General features: G+C 38.2%; 1 protein-coding gene across 3 annotated transcripts in view; it reads right to left on the reverse strand.

Moving 5' to 3' along the window:
- Positions 1-17,759: 17,759 nt before the first annotated feature.
- RAB3IP (RAB3A interacting protein) overlaps positions 17,760-20,843 on the reverse strand; it is a 51,643-nt gene continuing 48,559 nt past the window's right edge. For all 3 annotated transcript variants that reach the window (XM_060112076.1, XM_060112075.1, XM_060112077.1), the window contains one exon: positions 17,760-18,061. In XM_060112076.1, coding sequence (XP_059968059.1) covers positions 17,979-18,061 — 83 coding nt within the window. In that variant the 3' untranslated portion in view covers positions 17,760-17,978. The remainder of the gene's footprint in view (positions 18,062-20,843) is intronic.

Here is a 20,843-nt window from a genome sequence, read left to right on the forward strand (position 1 = left end):
AAACTGTGCCCAAAAAGACGGTTAGGTTTTCAAATGTGATCATAAAACCAGAAGGATATGTAAACACGCAAAAGGAAAATTCACGAAGAGGGAAGTGGTAGAAAATCCATCTCTCTTTCTATAGGGAACTGTTTCTACTCTGCCTTTCGTCTTTGTTTTAAGGACCTTTGTCCTTAGTGACACATGTAATTACATAAATGGGCAATAAATACATAGCCTTATCTCCTATTTGTCCTTTTACACCAATATATTTATTTCTCTGCCTCTATCAACCAGATCGATTTAGCTACAGCCTAGCAAAGATATAGGGGGGTTTTTTCACCTAGAGAAAGAGGGCAAATCAATATAATCACTTTCATAGATACCGAGGCTTGTGATAATGAAAAGTTAGGATTTGTTAAATATTTCCAATTCTACTCGCAGTGAAAAAAATTCCTTGATACGCACCTCGTCCATTTCCTCCAGTTTATTTTCTTTGAAAGTAGAAACCATAAAGTATGAGAAGTCCCTCTAATGAGCAATAAAACTGCGTTTCTGATTTAGTAATTCTTACAACCAAGTATATGGTTCACTCCTAGCTGGTTTTACTCCTAAATATAAAGGTATACCCAAATAAATGTTTTGTTTTCACTATTTAGCTATTAACTTATCTAATAATAGACTAAAAGGAATACAATTAGGAAATTAAACTAGTCCTTTCAGCTCCTTCCTGTTTCCTTTTCCCCCAACTTTTTATTTTGAAAGTTTTTAACCTATAGAAGAACTGAAAGAATAGTACCATGAAATACCCTATACTCTTCATCTAGATTTACTAATTGCTAATATTTTACCACTTTTGCTTTTTGTCTCTCTCCCTCTCCCTCTCTCTCTCTCTCTCTCTCCTCTCTCTCTCTCTCTCTCTCTATATATATATATATATATATATGTATATATATATATATATATATACATATATATATATATATCCTTGTCATTTTTGGTTGGTTGGTTTTTATAACATTGATACTTGTTTAACAGTCCTGGAGCATTGTCTTATATAATGTCCCACATTCTGCATTTGTCAGATTATTTCACTTTTGTTAGAACTGGTATGGGTGATGTGGTATACTTCCCAATAAGTATTTTAAAACTTCACACATATAAACTGTTTAAACAAAAAAAATAATTTTATCCTGGGGAAAAAAAGAGGCTTAGAATCCTATTTTGAAAGTTATATTGGGTCCCAGATCTTTAAGGACAAGTCATTAAGTTGCTTCAAGAAATAGATTTTCTATTTGTTTCAGTTCAACTTGTGCTAAACTCTCTGCTGGGTGCAGGAAATAAAAAGATGTGTAAATTATGGTCCCTTCCCTCCACAGGCTCAAATGTAGGGCATGAGAAAAATACAAGGAACTATAACTCAAGGCAGACTCTGATAAGAGCTGGGGAAAACATCCCAAGAGAACAGAGGAAGGAAAGATTAATTTCATCTGAGAGGATGTGGAAAGGTGTCATAAAGAGCTGGGATTTGAAGAGACTTAAACAATGGACATGTCTTTAAAAACATGAGCAATGGCTTGGAGGGGAGAAAGCCCAGGTACAGCGACTGGAGTTACGGTGTATGGATGGTGGAGTGAGAAAAAAAGATGAGAAGTAGGCTGAAGAAGGGTTTGGGTAGATTTTGAATGTTAGGCTAAATCTGAATTTGATTCCATGCATATTCATTCTAAGCATCTCTACTGATATTTTCTATTTGGGTAGTTATGGTGCATAATATAATTAAGTCTAATTTAGAAAGAAGCTGTGTTAGAGTGTGTTGATTGGGGCAGTAACTAAATTTACACCAGCTGAGAAGCTACTGTGAATCCAGATAGGCAGTAACAAAGCCTGAAGATGCTATAGAACCAAGATGAGTTGGCTACCAACTGGACATGGGGAGCAAGGGAGAAATCAAATGTGATTTTTTAAAAGGACTTCTATGCCTTTAGGTGCAGTATGAATTAAGATGTCTAAAACATGTAGTCTATGTTTTAGCTGGAAGCTCCCAGCCAAGTTTTCTGGAGGCCGTTGGAAGTTAAGTCACTATACTATATCCTCTGCCAAATGATGATTCTGGATTCTAACCAACAGTTCACCCAGAGACTTCACATAGTCAGCAGCAGAGTAATGAGTGACAGGAAAGAAATTAGATTCCATTTAATAAGCTGAGAGACAAAGGTTAGAATTGGAGTCCCAATCTCAAATAATTATAGGACCAGGCAGGTTAAGTGAGTAAAATGGGTCAAAATAAGCAAAAAAACAACCATGAGAGCATATTTATAACCGACAACTGACCCTTAGCTGTGTCTCCATCAGGGAGACACTTAGGGGTGGTGGAGCAGAGAGCAAACCAGAGAGTACCTGCCCTAAGGGTAGAGCCGCCCAACAGGTGGCGTCACTCGGCTCCCTCCACATGCTGTCACTCAAGGATATGGACTCAGGGTTCTTGAAAGGGCCAACTTTAAAAGAGAAGCTGGAAATACAGATTTTAATTTTAAATCTCATTTTAAAATGTTGCAACGAATATGTTTAAAAACAAAACAAACAGAACAATACACCAAAACATTGTTAAGGACAAATAGCACACGTGTGAAAGGGCAATTCAGCCTTCAGTTTGCAACATCTGGGTTGGAGGCTAAATTATAACAACCAACAGGGTTTGAGGAAAGCAAAGAGAATTTGGAAGAAAGATGTTGGAAGGGCTAGAAAATACCTCTGTATTAATTAATGAGTCCAGAGCACACAGCTGAGCACAATGCAGCTGGAGGCAGCTGGGATTTAAGCGGAAGTTTCTCCCTTACAGTAAATAACAAATATTACCCATATTTCCTTGATTCTGGTCTTTACATCTCCAATGGTCTAAGATTTTCCAGTTCTATTGGGCATCCCATTTTGCACAAATTCAATGGAGACTCATTCTCTTGAATAGCAATCTAACATAGTTGTCATTTGGATTTGTTTTGGTATTGACATTTCCTAAGAACATCAATAGCTAAATAGATCAAAGCTGTGCAGCGGTGGTTAAATCTGGGGATGTAATGATGGGAGCCTTGTCTCTCTTAAGACTGTCCCTGAGACTGATAGCTCCAGAATTCTCGTATTCATATCACAGTCCTTCCTCTTGAACTCAAGAGTGTTTGTGGGCTTGTACTTCCTTGACAGCTGCTTTTGGCAAGGGTTTCTATTCTTTAGCAAGCTTGCACCTCTTCTCTGATATTTGTTTCATTTTAAAAAGGTTCATGCATTGTTTTCCAAGCTGATTTTTATTATTTCTCTGTTAACAATAACCACTGTGGAAACTTAACGAGTTTGGGTTGAGTTTGGGTTTATGGATTTATCTTTTTTTTTTTTTTGGCCACACCATGCAGCATGCAGGATCTTAGTTCCCTGACCAGGGATCAAACATGCACCCCCTGCAGTGGAAGTGCAGAGCCTTAATCACTGGACCACCAGGGAAGTCCCTGGATTTATTTTTCTAAGAAGCCATGAGAGGACATTAAGTAGGAAGTGACATTCTGATTTTTGTTTTTAAAAGGATCATGTTGGGTGCTGTCAGTGATTGTAGAAGGGCATGAGTGGAAGCAAGGACACCAAGTAAGAGATAATTGCAGGAGTCCAGGTGAAAGATGATGATGGCTTGGACGATGAGTGGAAGTAGTGGACACGGAGAGGAGTGGATGGATCCGAGATATGTTTTGGAGAGAGTTGACTATAGGTCAACTCTACTCTCCTCCCTTCTCAAGATTGGATCTCCTCAGAGCCCCGCCTAAAAATGTCAAGTCCTAAATGTGGCCTTTCCTCACCACCTAATCTGAAGTAGGCATTCATTCCCTCTAGCCATTATCCCATTTTAATTATATAGAGAGAACGTGTCCCATCTTTTAACATTTGTCTTTTTGTCCATTTCTCACTATACTGGGAGCTCCATGAGAATTCGGACCTTGCCTATCTTGCTCACTGCTGCTCCTGTAACACCTACAACAGCTCCTGACACATATAAGACTCTCAAATATGTGTGAATGAATGAAAGAATGAATGGATTTAGTGTGGAGAATTCTCATTCTAGAAGTTCTACAAATTATAGATATTACTGGGTCTTTATTTGCCCACATATCAAAGATAAGAAACTTAGCATCTCTTAAGATGGTACTGCATCCCATGAGGAAAACAAAAAAGTATTTTCTAGCACAAACGTTAAATACAAATACATATTCATACTGCTTTGGACTGTTTTAAACATTGTGCCTTATAGGGGAAAAAAATCTATGTAGGAAAAAACAATGAAGAAAATCTTTGAAAATAAAAGCTTCTGAATAAAAGCAGACACGTTTTAGACTCTGAGTGCACAAAACAAAAACAGGATTTACATGGTGGTGGTGGAAGTGGGTAGGTTGGTGGTTGCAACTTCTTTCCAGGACTGAACAAACCTTTGTTCTTTCAGTGTAGATGCTTAGTCAAAGGCTGTGGGTTTTCAGAGCTGGGAGAGATGTTTGGAGAATGTCTGATCCAGCGTTATGGAGGAGGTCAGAGAGGAGTGGCCACCTGCCTAACCTCTCAGGTTTTGGGGAACCAAGCCTGGACCAGAATGTATGTCTTCTGAGCAACTCCCAATCCACAGTTCTCTCCACTGGGCCAGGCTCTCTCCCCAGCTCTGAACTTACTTATAGAAATGTATCAAAGTCTTTCCTTTTTTTTTCAGAATTGATAATCAGGGCGATTAAATCCTGTATAAAAGTACTCTCAAGAATCTAAATTGTTAGTCAGCACCCCAACTCTACCCTCTCCTCCGCCTTGTCATTCCAACTAGCTCCTCTGTAGTCAGTCTTTTTCGTAGGCTTTTCCTCTCTCTGTCATAGTAGCTCAGGGCCTGGTGCCGTACTTCTCTGACTCCAAAGTATCCCTAAAGCTCTCGTCTGATCTCATGGCTAACTACTCCCAAACTTATCTGCTGGCCTGATCATATCATTGAATTTAGACTTGTATATCCAATGCCTACTTAACATTTCCACTTTGATGCTTAATGGGCATCTCAAACAATGTGTCAGACACTAAATTCTTGTCTCTATTCCACCATGTGTAATATGCCCCATCCCAGATTTCCTCATCTCAGTAAACTGCAGCAATAGCTAAAGCCAAAAGCCTAGGATTCAGAACCAATTTCTCTTTCCTTTCCTTCTTCCAATTCATCAACAGGTCCTGTTATCCCTTTTAGTTTTTGGAATTCAGGTTTATATAATTGGACTAATCATAATCCTTGGTTTGTAACACCCCACCATCATGGTCTGTGCATGATTCTATTAATTCATTTGTTCATGCATTTACTTTAAATGACAAATGAACCCATCATCCAATCCAGGGACTAGAACATTAACAATGATTTACTCACATATTTGCTGCTCCCAGTTCTCTCTCCTTATCTCCCCCTCATCCAAAGGTAACCCTATCCTGAACTTTATTACTATCTTGTGGTTTTTTATTAATAGTTTTGTCTCATATACATAGATGCCTAAACAATTCTGTTTTAGTAGTTTTTAAACTTCATGAGAAAAGTATTATGCCACGTGTAGCCTTCTGAGTGTTTTACTTTTTTTTTTTTTTTTTTAATAGTTAACCATTTATTGAATGCCCACATGAGCCAAATATTCTGTAGATAGTTTATGTACATTTTCTTTTATCCTCACCACAACTCTGCAGGTTTAGGTATTATCATTTTATACCTGAGAAAGTAGAGTCTCAGGAAGATTAAGAAATGTGTTAAGTTCATACAGTGTGTAAGAGGTAGAGTTGGAATTGAACCCACTTTTAGTCCAGTTCCAAAGCCTTGGTTCTTAAGATTTTATTGGTTCAAGGCAGGAGGGTAGGTAAAGCTCTCTAGGCTAAGGAATTATGGGTTCAAAGATATCAGAGTCCATTGCCTTTTAAGAGAATTGGAGGTAAACTGAAAGCTACTTTCTTTTTTTTTTTTTTTTTTTTTTTTTACAAATTTAATCAGTTATACATATACATATGTTCCCATATCCCCTCCCTTTTGCGTCTCCCTCCCACCCTCCCTACCCCACCCCTCCAGGCGGTCACAAAGAACCGAGCTGATCTCCCTGTGCTATGCGGCTGCTTCCCACTAGCTATCTACCTTACGTTTGGTAGTGTATATATGTCCATGCCGCTCTTTCACTTTGTCACAGCTTACCCTTCCCCCTCCGCATATCCTCAAGTCCATGCTCTAGTAGGTCTGTGTCTTTATTCCTGTCTTACCCCTATGTTCTTCATGACATTTTTTTTTCTTAAATTCCATATATATGTGTCAGCATACAGTATTTGTCTTTCTCTTTCTGACTTACTTCACTCTGTATGACAGTCTCTAGGTCCATCCACCTCATTACAAATAGCTCAATTTCATTTCTTTTTATGGCTGAGTAATATTCCATTGTATATATGTGCCACATCTTCTTTACCCATTCATCCGATGGTGGACACTTAGGTTGTTTCCATCTCCGGGCTATTGTAAATAGGGCTGCTATGAACATTTTGGTACATGTCTCTTTTTGAATTATGGTTTTCTCAGGGTGTATGCCCAGTAGTGGGATTGCTGGGTCATATGGTAGTTCTATTTGTAGTTTTTTAAGGAACCTCCATACCGTTCTCCATAGTGGCTGTACCAATTCACATTCCCACCAGCAGTGCAAGAGTGTTCCCTTTTTTCCACACCCTCTCCAGCATTTATTGTTTCTAGATTTTTTGATGATGGCCATTCTGACTGGTGTGAGATGATATCTCATTGTAGTTTTGATTTGCATTTCTCTAATGAGTAAAGATGTTGAGCATCCTTTCATGTGTTTGTTGGCAGTCTGTATATCTTCTGTGCAGAAATGTCTATTTAGGTCTTCTGCCCATTTTTGGATTGGGTTGTTTGTTTTTTTGCTATTGAGCTGCATGAGCTGCTTATAAATTTTGGAGATTAATCCTTTGTCAGTTGCTTCATCTGCAAATATTTTCTCCCATTCTGAGGGTTGTCTTTTCGTCTTGTTTATGGTTTCCTTTGCTGTGCAAAAGCTTTGAAGTTTCATTAGGTCCCATGTGTTTATTTTTGTCTTTATTTCCATTTCTCTAGGAGGTGGGTCAAAAAAGATCTTGCTGTGATTTATGTCATAGAGTGTTCTGCCTATGTTTTCCTCTAGGAGTTTGATAGTGTCTGGCCTTACATTTAGGTCTTTAATCCATTTTGAGCTTATTTTTGTGTATGGTGTTAGGGAGTGATCTAATCTCATACTTTTACATGTCCCTGTCCAGTTTTCCCAGCACCACTTATTGAAGAGACTGTCCTTTCTCCACTGTACATTCCTGCCTCCTTTATCAAAGATAAGGTGACCATATGTCCGTGGGTTTATCTCTGGGCTTTCTATCCTGTTCCATTGATCTATCTTTCTGTTTTTGTGCCAGTACCATACTGTCTTGATTACTGTAGCTTTGTAGTATAGTCTGAAGTCAGGGAGCCTGATTCCTCCAGCTCCATTTTTCGTTCTCAAGATTGCTTTGGCTATTCGGGGTCTTTTCTGTTTCCATACAAATTGTGAAATTTTTTGTTCTAGTTCTGTGAAAAATGCCATTGGTAGTTTGATAGGGATTGCATTGAATCTGTAGATTGCTTTGGGTAGTAGAGTCATTTTCACAATGTTGATTCTTCCAATCCAAGAACATGGTACATCTCTCCATCTATTTGTATCATCTTTAATTTCTTTCATCAGTGTCTTATAATTTTCTGCATACAGGTCTTTTGTCTCCTTAGGTAGGTTTATTCCTAGATATTTTATTCTTTTTGTTGCAATGGTAAATGGGAGTGTTTCCTTGATTTCACTTTCAGATTTTTCATCATTAGTATATAGGAATGCCAGAGATTTCTGTGCATTAATTTTGTATCCTGCAACTTTACCAAATTCATTGATTAGCTCTAGTAGTTTTCTGGTAGCATCTTTAGGATTCTCTATGTATAGTATCATGTCATCTGCAAACAGTGACAGCTTTACTTCTTCTTTTCCCATTTGGATTCCTTTTATTTCCTTTTCTTCTCTGATTGCTGTGGCTAAAACTTCCAAAACTAGGTTGAATAAGAGTGGTGAGAGTGGGCAACCTTGTCTTGTTCCTGATCTTAGTGGAAATGGTTTCAGTTTTTCACCATTGAGGACGATGCTGGCTGTGGGTTTGTCATATATGGCCTTTATTATGTTGAGGAAAGTTCCCTCTATGCCTACTTTCTGCAGGGGTTTTATCATAAATGGGTGTTGAATTTTGTCAAAAGCTTTCTTTGCATCTATTGAGATGATCATATGGTTTTTCTCCTTCAGTTTGTTAATATGGTGTATCACGTTGATTGATTTGCGTATATTGAAGAATCCTTGCATTCCTGGAATAAACCCCACTTGATCATGGTGTATGATCCTTTTAATGTGCTGTTGGATTCTGTTTGCTAGTATTTTGTTGAGGATTTTTGCATCTATGTTCATCAGTGATATTGGCCTGTAGTTTTCTTTCTTTGTGACATCCTTGTCTGGTTTTGGTATCAAGGTGATGGTGGCCTCATAGAATGAGTTTGGGAGTGTTCCTCCCTCTGCTATATTTTGGAAGAGTTTCAGAAGGATAGGTGTTAGCTCTTCTCTAAATGCTTGATAGAATTCCCCTGTGAAGCCATCTGGTCCTGGGCTTTTGTTTGTCGGAAGATTTTTTATCACAGTTTCAATTTCAGTGCTTGTGATTGGTCTATTCATATTTTCTATTTCTTCCTGATTCAGTCTTGGCAGGTTGTGCATTTCTAAGAATGTGTCCATTTCTTCCAGGTTGTCCATTTTATTGGCATAGAGTTGCTTATAGTAATCTCTCATGATCTTTTGTATTTCTGCAGTGTCAGTTGTTACTTCTCCTTTTTCATTTCTAATTCTATTGATTTGAGTCTTCTCCCTTTTTTTCTTGATGAGTCTGGCTAATGGTTTATCAATTTTGTTTATCTTCTCAAAGAACCAGCTTTTAGTTTTATTGATCTTTGCTATCGTTTCCTTCATTTCTTTTTCATTTATTTCTGATCTGATTTTTATGATTTCTTTCCTTCTGCTAGCTTTGGGATGTTTTTGTTCTTCTTTCTCTAATTGCTTTAGGTGCAAGGTTAGGTTGTTTATTCGAGATGTTTCCTGTTTCTTAAGGTGGGATTGTATTGCCATAAACTTCCCTCTTAGAACTGCTTTTGCTGCATCCCATAGGTTTTGGGTCGTCGTGTCTCCATTGTCATTTGTTTCTAGGTATTTTTTAATTTCCTCTTTGATTTCTTCAGTGATCACTTCGTTATTAAGTAGTGTATTGTTTAGCCTCCATGTGTTTGTATGTTTTACAGCTCTTTTCCTGTAATTGATATCTAGTCTCATAGCACTGTGGTCAGAAAAGATACTTGATACAATTTCAATTTTCTTAAATTTACCAAGGCTTGATTTGTGACCCAAGATATGATCTATCCTGGAGAATGTTCCATGAGCACTTGAGAAAAATGTGTATTCTGTTGTTTTTGGATGGAATGTCCTATAAATATCAATTAAGTCCATCTTGTTTAATGTATCATTTAAAGCTTGTGTTTCCTTATTTATTTTCATTTTGGATGACCTGTCCATTGGTGAAAGTGGGGTGTTAAAGTCCCCTACTATGATTGTGTTACTGTCGATTTCTCCTTTTATGGCTGTTAATATTTCCCTTATGTATTGGGGTGCTCCTATGTTTGGTGCATAAATATTTACAATTGTTATATCTTCTTCTTGGATCGATCCCTTGATCATTATGTAGTGTCCTTCTTTGTCTCTCCTAGTAGTCTTTATTTTAAAGTCTATTTTGTCTGATATGAGAATTGCTACTCCAGCTTTCTTTTGGTTTCCATTTGCATGGAATATCTTTTTCCATCCCCTTACTTTCAGTCTGTATGTGTCTCTAGGTCTGAAGTGGGTCTCTTGTAGACAGCATATATATGGGTCTTGTTTTTGTATCCATTCAGCCAGTCTGTGTCTTTTGGTGGGAGCATTTAGTCCATTTACATTTAAGGTAATTATTGATATGTATGTTCCTATTCCCATTTTCTTATTTGTTTTGGGTTCGTTATTGTAGTTCTTTTCCTTTTGTTGTGTTTCTTGCCTAGAGAAGTTCCTTTAGCATTTGTTGTAAAGCTGGTTTGGTGGTGCTGAATTCTCTCAGCTTTTGCTTGTCTGTAAACGTTTTAATTTCTCCATCAAATCTGAATGAGATCCTTGCTGGGTAGAGTAATCTTGGTTGCAGGTTTTTCTCCTTCATCACTTTAATTATGTCCTGCCACTCCCTTCTGGCTTGTAGAGTTTCTGCTGAGAGATCAGCTGTTATCCTGATGGGGATTCCCTTGTGTGTTATTTGTTGTTTTTGCCTTGCTGCTTTTAATATGATTTCTTTGTGTTTAATTTTTGACAGTTTGATTAATATGTGTCTTGGTGTATTTCTCCTTGGATTTATTCTGTATGGGACTCTCTGTGCCTCCTGGACTTGATTAACTATTTCCTTTCCCATATTAGGGAAGTTTTCAACTATAATCTCTTCAAATATTTTCTCAGTCCCTTTCTTTTTCTCTTCTTCTTCTGGAACCCCTATAATTCGAATGTTGGTGCGTTTAATGTTGTCCCAGAGGTCTCTGAGACTGTCCTCTGTTCTTTTCATTCTTTTTTCTTTATTTTGCTCTGCAGCAGTTATTTCCACTATTTTATCTTCCACCTCACTTATCCGTTCTTCTGCCTCAGTTATTCTGCTATTGATCCCATCTAGAGTATTTTTTATTTCATTTATTGTGTTTTTAATCGATGCTTGATTCATCTTTAGTTCTTCTAGGTCCTTGTTAACTGTTTCTTGCATTTTGTCTATTCTATTTCCAAGATTTTGGATCATCTTTACCATCATTATTCTGAATTCTTTTTCAGATAGACTGCCTATTACCTCTTCATTTGTTAGGTCTGGTGGGTTTTTATCTTGCTCCTTCTCCTGCTGTGTGTTTTTCTGTCTTCTCATTTTGCTTATGTTACTGTGTTTGGGGTCTCCTTTTTGCAGACTGCAGGTTCGTAGTTCCCGTTGTTTTTGGTGTCTGTCCCCAGTGGCTAAGGTTGGTTTAGTGGGTTGTGTAGGCTTCTTGGTGGAGGGGACTACTGCCTGTGTTCTGGTGGATGAGGCTGGATCTTGTCTTTCTGGTGGGCAGGTCCACGTCTGGTGGTGTGTTTTGGGGTGTCTGCGGACTTTTTATGATTTTAGGCCACCTCTCTGCTAATGGGTGGCGTTGTGTTCCTGTCTTGCTAGTTGTTTGGCATAGGGTGTCCAGCACTGTAGCTTGCTGGTCGTTGAGTGAAGCTGGGTGCTGCTGTTGAGATGGAGATCTCTGGAAGATTTTCGCCGTTTGATATTATGTGGAGCTGGGAGGTCTCTTGTGGACCAGTGTCCTGAAGTTGGCTCTCCCACCTCAGAGGCACAGCACTGACTCCTGGCTCCTCAATTTGGGATGATTTGTTGTCTATTCATGTATTCCACAGATGCAGGGTACATCAAGTTGATTGTGGAGCTTTAATCCGCTGCTTCTGAGGCTGCTGGGAGAGGTTTCCCTTTCTCTTCTTTGTTCTCACAGCTCCTGGGTCTCAGCTTTGGATTTGGCCCCGCCTCTGCGTGTAGGTCGCCGGAGGGCGTCTGTTCTTCGCTCAGACAGGACAGGGTTAAAGGATCAGCCTCTTCGGGGGCTCTGGCTCACTCAGGCCCGGCGGGAGGGAGGGGCACGGAGTGCGGGGCGAGCCTGCAGCGGCAGAGGTCGGCGTGACGTTGCACCAGCCCGAGGCGCGCCGTGCGTTGTCTCAGGGAAGCCGCCCCTGGATCCCGGGACCCCGGCAGTGGCAGGCTGCACAGGCTCCCGGAAGGGCGGTGTGGACAGTGACCTGCGCTCGCACACAGGCTTCTTGGTGGCGGCAGCAGCAGCCCCAGCGTCCCACGCCCGTCTCTGGGCTCCGCGCTCTCAGCCGCGACTCGCGCCCGTCTCTGGAGCTCCTTTACGCGGCGCTCTTAATCCCCTCTCCTCGCGCACCAGGAAACCAAGAGGGAAGAAAAAGTCTCCTGCCTCTTCGGCAGCTCCAGAGTTTTCCCGGACTCCCTCCCGGCTAGCTGTGGCACATTAGCCCCCTTCAGGCTGAGTTCTCGCCGCCAGCCCCAGTCCTCTCGCTGCGCTCTGACCGAAGCCCGAGCCTCAGCTCCAGCGCCGCCCGCCCCGGCGGGGGAGCAGACAAGCCTCTCGGGCTGGTGAGTGCCGCTCGGCACCGTTCCTCTGTGCGGGAATCTCTCCGCTTTGCCCTACCCAGGTATGTGGGGAGTTTCTTGCCTTTTGGGAGGTCTGGGGTCTTCTGCCAGCGTTCAGTAGGTGTTCTGTAGGAGTTGTTCTACGTGTAGCTGTATTTCTGGTGTATCTCTGAGTGTTTTACTTTTTCATTGAATTTATGTTGCTATGTTCAATGTGAGCACACAATACTTTACCCTCCTGTAGATGGACATTTGGGTTTTTCCCAGGACATTATTATGTATGTATTCTGGGACACTTTGTGCAAGTATTTCTCGAGTATGTGCCTAAAAGTGGAATTGCTAGGCTATGGGCAACTAATGTTCAACTTTTCAAATGAATGGTTTTTCAGTAGTAGATACACATTGACATTCCCATTAGCAATATATGAGTAATCCTATTGATTGAAATTCTCTTCAAAACTTGACTGTGTTGTGCTTTTTAACTTTTGCTAGTTGGATAAATTTAAACATATCACTGCGGTCTTGACTTAGTTTATCTGATTATTAACAGAAATGAAAACCTCTTAATATGCGTATTGGCCCATATGCACTTCCAATTCTGCGAAGGACCTGTTTCAGTCTTTTGTCCATTTTTCTGTTGTTTTTTTCTTATGGATTTGTAGAATTTCTGTATATATTCTTAATATTAATTGATTATTGGTTATGAGTTTTGCAAATTTCTTCTTACAGTTTACAGTTTGGCTTTAATATGTCTAAATTAACAATTTATAACAAAGCACTATTTTCTTTTACATTTATTTATCTTTCATGGTCTCTTTTGCTTCCAGTTTAAGAAGTCCTTCTTAAAGCAGGATCAGGAAGATATTCACCTACATTTTTTTTTTTTTTTTTTTTTTTTGCGGTACACAGGCCTCTCACTGTTGTGGCCTCTCCCGTTGCGGAACACAGGCTCCGGACGCGCAGGTTCAGCGGCCATGGCCCACAGGCCCAGGCGCTCCGCGGCATGTGGGACCTTCCCGGACCGGGGCACGAACTCGTGTCCCCTGCATCGGCAGGCGGACTCTCAACCGCTGCGCCGCCAGGGAAGCCCTTACTTACATTTTTAAAATATGTTTCACCTATAGTTTTAACTATATTTTCTACATCAAAATTTCTAAAGTTTCAGGACACTTAAAACAGTTGTTTTTATGTATGGTGTGAAGAAGAGATCCAATTCTGTATATTCCTTTTTGTCAGCTCTACTTAATAGTCCTATCATTGATCTACCATGCCTTCTCTGTCAATATGAAATTTACACATATGCATGGGTCTCCATTGGGGCTCTCTATTCTATTCCACTGGCCATTTTTCCTGTTTCTGCACTCACATCACACTCTTAAGTACTTCAGCCTTATAAGAAGTCCTTCTCACAGGACAAATTATCCCTCCTTTCTTTTTCTTCAAAAGTGCCTTGGTTATTCTTCATCCTTCACCGCGTCACATAAATTTCATTTTGTCAATTCAAGGAGAAATGTTGGGATTTAGTTTGGAGATGCACTAAATCTATATATCAACTTGGAGAGAATTAACATCTTTCATATTGTCTTTCTATCCATGAACATAGGATCAATCTAGTCCTCCATATTGTCTTTTAGTGAAGTTGTATAACTTTCTGTACACAGGTCTGTGTACAGATTACACAGTAATCTAACCAAATCTAATCTTTGGTTAGATTACTTAGCACTTTAGAATTATGTTTGCAATTGTTTGGTCTTAAAAGTCCATTTTCTAATTGTTTGAGGTTGGTGTATGTAAGTATAATTCACAATTATACACTGATCCCTTATTTAGCCACCTAATAATTTGATGGAAGATTTTTTTTATTTCCTATGTAGATAATCACATCATAAGCAAATAATGACAGCTTACTTTCTCCTTTCCAATCAGTATATCTTTATCTTCCTCATGGTGCTGCACTGGCTAACATTTATAGTACAATTCTGAATAAAAGTGAAGACAGTGGTCATCTTTATTTTACTGTTCATTTCAAAGAGAATGTTTCTAATGTTTCCTCTCTTAGGGTGATGTTTATTATAGGATGCTTGAAGATACTTTTTACCAAGCTGAGAAGTACCCTTTCATCTACAGATTACTAAAAGTTATTAATGAGCATTTTTATCAAATGTTTTTCTCCATCTACTGATCAGATGGTTTTTCACTTTTATTCTGTAAATGCAGCAAATATTTATAAATTTTCTAATATACCATCTTTGTATTCCTGGAATAAACACCACTTGCTCAGTATATTAAATTCAGTTTACCTTTGCATATATATTCATGACAAAATGGGACTATAATCTTCCTTTTTTGTATTGCCCCCATCTGGTTTTACTATCAGTTATATTGGTTTTTGATGTAGGAGACATTCTGTTCTCCAGAATATATCGAAGATTAGAATACCCATTCTTTAAAGTTTGGTAAAACCACCTATGCCTAGAGTTTTCTTTACAGGAGGATTTCTAACTACTTCCTTTCCTTTAATATTATTAGTACTGCTCAGGCTTCTGACTTCTTCTTAACCAAAATATAACACATTTTTTCTAGGCATTTTCCCTTTTGCCTAAATTTGGAAACTTATTGCCATGTTGTTCATAACATCCGTTAGTATGTGCAGTGACATACGCCTTTTCATTCCCAATATGGGTTATTTGTGCATTTTCTCTTTCTCCAGGATAAACTTGCCAGAAATTTTTGTCTATTTTGTTCATCTTTTCAAAGACTCAATAGCTCTGATGATCTTCTACTGCATTCTTGTTTTCCTGTTTCTGCTCTTATCTCCTTCATCTCGTTCTCCTATAACTTCGTTAATTGGACACTCAGCTCATTTTAAAAATATAAATAAGGATTTAAAGCTATAAACTTTTCCCTGAAGCACTTTCTCTGTATCCTTGTAAGTTCTGATATTATTAGTCAGCTCTTAGTATTTTTAAATTTCTCCATTTTTATTATTTCTATTTTTCCATTAAGACTTCTTGGTGCACTCAATTTTTAGTATTATGTAAAACCCATCTCTATGTCTAATAATATTTTTGTCCTATCATGTTCTTTTCTGTTAACAGTATAACCACTCTAGCTTTCTTTTGGTATTTTCCTGGCATCTTTTTTCCATTCTTTTATTCCAACATTTCCATGTCCTTATGCTTTGTTATCATATACTTTAATCCAACTTGACTATCTTTTTACTTACTTTTTATTTCCATATCATACTCTTTTGTTTCTCTACTTGGTCTCTTCACTTTTAACTGATTATCTCCATTTTTCATCTAACAAGAAATTTAATATATCCCCATGCTCTTTGGTCTTCTCCCATTCCCATTGTGTTGATATTGTAAAGAATTTTAGTTCTAGATTGTTATGGATATACTTGAAGTTTTAAAATTTTCTTTAGCCTTACTTTTTTATTCTTTTAAAGTTATCAACAAACTTTCTCTACGTATCTGGTCACTTTTCTTCCCAAATCTCAAAGCATCTCCTGGATTTGTTTTTCTTTTAGTTTTAGTATTTTCTCCACAAGTGTCTTTTTTAAAAAAAATTTATTTATATATTGGCCATGCCATGCAGCATGCAGGATCCTAGTTCCCCAACCAGGGATCGAACCTGTATCCCCTGCATTGGGAGCGTGGAGTCTTAACCACTGGACCGCCAGGGAAGCTCCCCCAATTTTTTTTTTTCCGGCTGCGTTGGGTCTCTGTTGCTGTGCACAGGCTTTCTCTAGTTGCAGTGAGCAGGGACTACTCTTTGTTGCGGTGCACACGGGCTTCTCATTGCAGTGGCTTCTCTTGTTGTGGAGCACAGGCTCTAGGTGCATGGGCTTCAGTAGTTGCATCACACAGGCTCAGTAGTTGTGGCATGCGGGCTCTAGGGCATGCAGGCTTCAGTAGTTGTGGCGTGTGGGCTCAGTAGTTGTGGCTCACGGATTCTAGAGCACAGGCTCGGTAGTTGTGGTGCACGGTCTTAGCTGCTCCGCGGCATGTGGGATCTTCCCAGGCCAGGGCTCGAACCCGAGTCCCCTGTATTGGCAGGCAGATTCTTCACCAGTGTGCCACCAGGGAAGTCCCCCCAAAGTGTTTTTAATTTGCATCTTTGTGTGGAAAATCTTCTGAAGCTTTGAAAGTCTGAGCGCATGTTTATTATGCCCTCACATGAACTATCAAGACATAAAATTCTAGTTTCAAATTTCTTTTCATGTTCAATTTCATATTCTTGAGCTGGGCACAGTAATGATGGTTTCTACCATACCATTCTCAAATATCCTTTTGTCTGTGCGCTTCCATCCATCCTGGTGACTGAGTCTTCTATACGTAAGGTTGACCAAACCTTTGAGATGGGACTGAAAGTAATACCACCTTCAGAACACCAGTTCTCTCATACACATCTGCTATGAATATAAATTGGTTCATCTTTTCTAGACGGCAATTTGGCAATGCAGATCAAATATTTTAAAATACACATGTACCTTGCTTGACCCAACAATTTTACTTCTAGGCATCTATATGAAGGAAATAAGCCAACAATGTTCCAAGAAGTATACATAAGGATCCTCACCACAGCATTATGACATGAAAAAGAAATTTAAAACAAACTAATCTCCAAACACAATTAGTTAACATCCTATAATCAAAACCTTACATTGATCCAGATTTGTAGAATTTTTAAGTAAAAAAAAAAGAAAGTCTACTTTTTGTTTCAGAAATGTACACACATAGGTAGAAAATATCTGAAAGTCTATTCTTCAAAAATATTGAGTAGCTTTCTCTAGATGGAGGGACTAAAGTGGTTTCTCATTTCTTCTTTTTGCTTTTCCATACAATTTGTTTCACAATTTGAAACTGACACATCGAGTGGCTCTGTGATCACGTGTATCCTTTCCAAGTATCACTCTTTCAACCCACACCCCTTCCAACCCCCCTGAGCACACACCAAACTCCTAATTTATCTTTATACCCTTTCAATGATTACTACAGTGCTCAATGTATGTAAAGTATAAATACACTATATCAAGATGTTTAAGAATGCATCTCTAGAATAAAATGTGACTGTCCTCTATTAATCACCATAATAAAGGGATTCTTTAAGTTACAGAGAACAGAATGAATAAAAGTAACTTTCTTTTCAGAAGAAGTCTTTCTTTAAATAAAATCTTTTTTTTTTCAATCCTAACATATAAAACAGACAAAAATAGAGTCATTCTAGTGGGGGGGAAGGAAGCCAATCCTGTTCACTTACCTTTCTTGTCTTTTGTAGGCTGCTATGAAGTTTGAAAACTACAATTCAATATATTCAGCTGACCCTATATATCATGTCAGAGCTAGAAGAGAAAGCAAAAACACACTCAATCTAATATTTATTTATTTAGCTTTTTTTTTTGCAACTATAAATTACAATCACTAGTACACCTGTAATTCTTTATAGTGTGGTCAACTAAAGAATAAGCAGACACAGCATAGGTCAGTTTAAAAGAAATCACAGTACTTCTCAGTGTAATTTGCAAAAGAGGGAAAAAGTCTTGGACCCACTCCTTGGAAGGAAATAAATATCAAGTAACCATAAAAATATTCAGTCATTTTCCAGGTCTTCAGGGAGGTTCGTGCATGGTCCCAGGCAGAGCATCACAGTTCCTCTTTGAAATATCCCAGCTTTGCCAATGACATCTCTTTTCTCAACTGCATAACTTCCCAAAACATTTGATCAACTATACAAACAGAAAAGAGAAACACATAAATCATAAACTATTATCTTAATTATTTTTAATCTGTTTCACTGAAAATTTAAGATTAGCTGAAATGCCAGTTGGGCATCTCCTAATGATGTACCTAATGCGTAGACATGCTATCACTGCTTCACACTAAATTCTCCATGTACTTGTGAGCATCCCAGCTTTATGAATAAATAAGCAGTATTTACCAATTTTTCTACAACGATTTGTTAGATACATCAATGACTGACTACCATTTTAGCCCAAAAGAAGGTAGGCATCTCAGTGTCCTGAGTAACTGGCAATGCTGCTGCTTTCTTGAGTAACTACACTCAGTGCTCAATTACACAAGAGTTATTATCTAACTTATGCATCTTCTTGCTGTAGTTTGCTGTATCTTGGTCATTTTTCACTTTTCATTAAAACTAACAGAGTAAACAGGAAAAAAAGGAAAACAAGAGACAGTCCAGAGAACTTAGTAACATTCTTTGTGAGTAATAATAGGGAAAGATTTTGTGTATGGCTCAGTTAGAAATAAAAATAAATGCAGAGGATGAACTGTAAATTTCAATTATCTGTGCTTCTGAAAGTCCCCTCTATAAGTGGGAAGAAATTTACTCTGTTTTAGATAATAAAAGGTCTCTCTCTGACATATGATCAGATTAGATTGTTTAGATCAGTGGTTCTCAACCTGGGAGAATGTGTCCCCAGGTGTGCATTTGGCAATGTCTGGATACATTTTTCATTACTAGCATCTAGTGAGTAAAGCCCACGGATGCTATTAAACATCCTACAATGCACAAGACAGCCTCCCACAACAAAGAATTATCCAGTTTAAAATAATAATAGTACCAAGGCTGAGAAACCCTGCTTTATATTTAACTGCCTTAAATCCTTTTTAGCACAAGGCACAGATAATAAACAGATTGTAAAATTAACAATAATTTACTACAAACCCACTCAGTATACAATGTGTAACAAATGCTGTGAAGTGAAAGAGTAAGAGGAACCAGACAAGATATCACTTTTATCACCATCACCACAACCACTCATGATCCCTTCTTCCTGTTTTCACAAAGTAGAGTACCTTTCATTCTTCCCTACAAAAACTTCTTTTCTTTTCTTTTTTTTTATTCAAACAGAAAGTTACAAAAATTATAATCATCCTCATCAGTTCACTCAGTCCCATGTAATTAATTTTTTTCCATCTTGATCTTTTGTTAGCACTTTTATGAATTCCTCAGTTTTCCATTAGAGTTCTGAAAATGCTTATTCATTCAGTTCAGCAGTATACTCAGTTACCAAAAACCTGTACTTGTCAGAGTCTTTTCCATGAATTCCTTGAAGATGAAACCCTTTATAGGAACATTTTTGCAAAAGCATCAGAGTACACCCAGAACTGTCTGTAAATGACACAAGACTTAAAAATGACCATGGTTAAAGATCTGATGAAAGTTCATAATAATGCAATTGACAAGGAAATTTAGTTGTTTCTGAGATATACATTTTAAAGTAATAACTAGAATTATGACTTATAACATTATACCAGAACATATAAGATTTTTAGAAATTTCATGTAATGTCTGAAACATTTATATTAACCTATTTCCATACAAATAACCCCCAAAAAGTTCAGTATTAGTTGTTTTTTGTTTGTTTGTTTGTTTGTTTATACTGCAGGTTATTAGTCATCAATTTTATACACATCAGTGTATACATGTCAATCCCAATCGCCCAATTCAGCACACCACCATCCCCACCCCACCGTGGTTTTCCCCCCTTGGTGTCCATACATTTGTTCTCTACATCTGTGTCTCAAATTCTTCCCGCAAACCGGTTCATCTGTATCATTTTTCTAGGTTCCACATACATGCGTTAATATACAATATTTGTTTTTCTCTTTCTGACTTACTTCACTCTGTATGACGGTCTCTAGATCCATCCACGTCTCAACAAATGACTCAATTTCGTTCCTTTTTATGGCTGAGTAATATTCCACTGTATATATGTACCACAACTTCTTTAATCCATTTGTCTGTCGATGAGCATTTAGGTTGCTTCCATGACTTGGCTACTGTAATTAGTGCTGCAATGAACATTGGGGTGCATGTGTCTTTTTGAATAATGGTTTCCTCTGGGTATACGCCCAGTAGTGGGATTGCTGGATCATATGGTAATTCTGTTTTTAGTTTTTTAAGGAACCTCCATACTGTTCTCCATAGTGGCTGTGTCAATTTACATTCCCACCAACAGTGCAAGAGGGTTCCCTTTTCTCCACACCCTCTCCAGCATTTGTTGTTTGTAGATTTTCTGATGATGCCCATTCTAACTGGTGTGAGGTGATATGTCATTGTAGTTTTGATTTGCATTTCTCTAATAATTAGTGATGTTGAGCAGCTTTTCAAGTGCTTCTTGGCTATCTGTATGTCTTCTTTGGAGAAATGTCTATTTAGGTCTTCTGCCCATTTTTGGACTGGGTTGTTTGTTTCTTTAATATTGGGCTGCATGAGTTGTTTATATATTTTGGAGATTAATCCTTTGTCCGTTAATTCATTTGCAAATATTTTCTCCCATCCTGAGGGTTGTCTTTTTGTCTTGTTTATGGTTTCCTTTGCTGTGTAAAAGCTTTGAAGTTACGTTAGGTCCCATTTGTTTATTTTTGTTTTTATTTCCATTACTCTAGGAGGTGGATCATAAAAGATCTTGCTGTGATTTATGTCAAAGAGTGTTCTTCCTATGTTTTCCTCTAAGAGTTTTATAGTGTCCGGTCCTACATTTA

Source organism: Mesoplodon densirostris, chromosome 11 (genome assembly GCF_025265405.1).
Source record: "Mesoplodon densirostris isolate mMesDen1 chromosome 11, mMesDen1 primary haplotype, whole genome shotgun sequence".
NCBI lineage: Eukaryota > Metazoa > Chordata > Mammalia > Artiodactyla > Ziphiidae > Mesoplodon > Mesoplodon densirostris.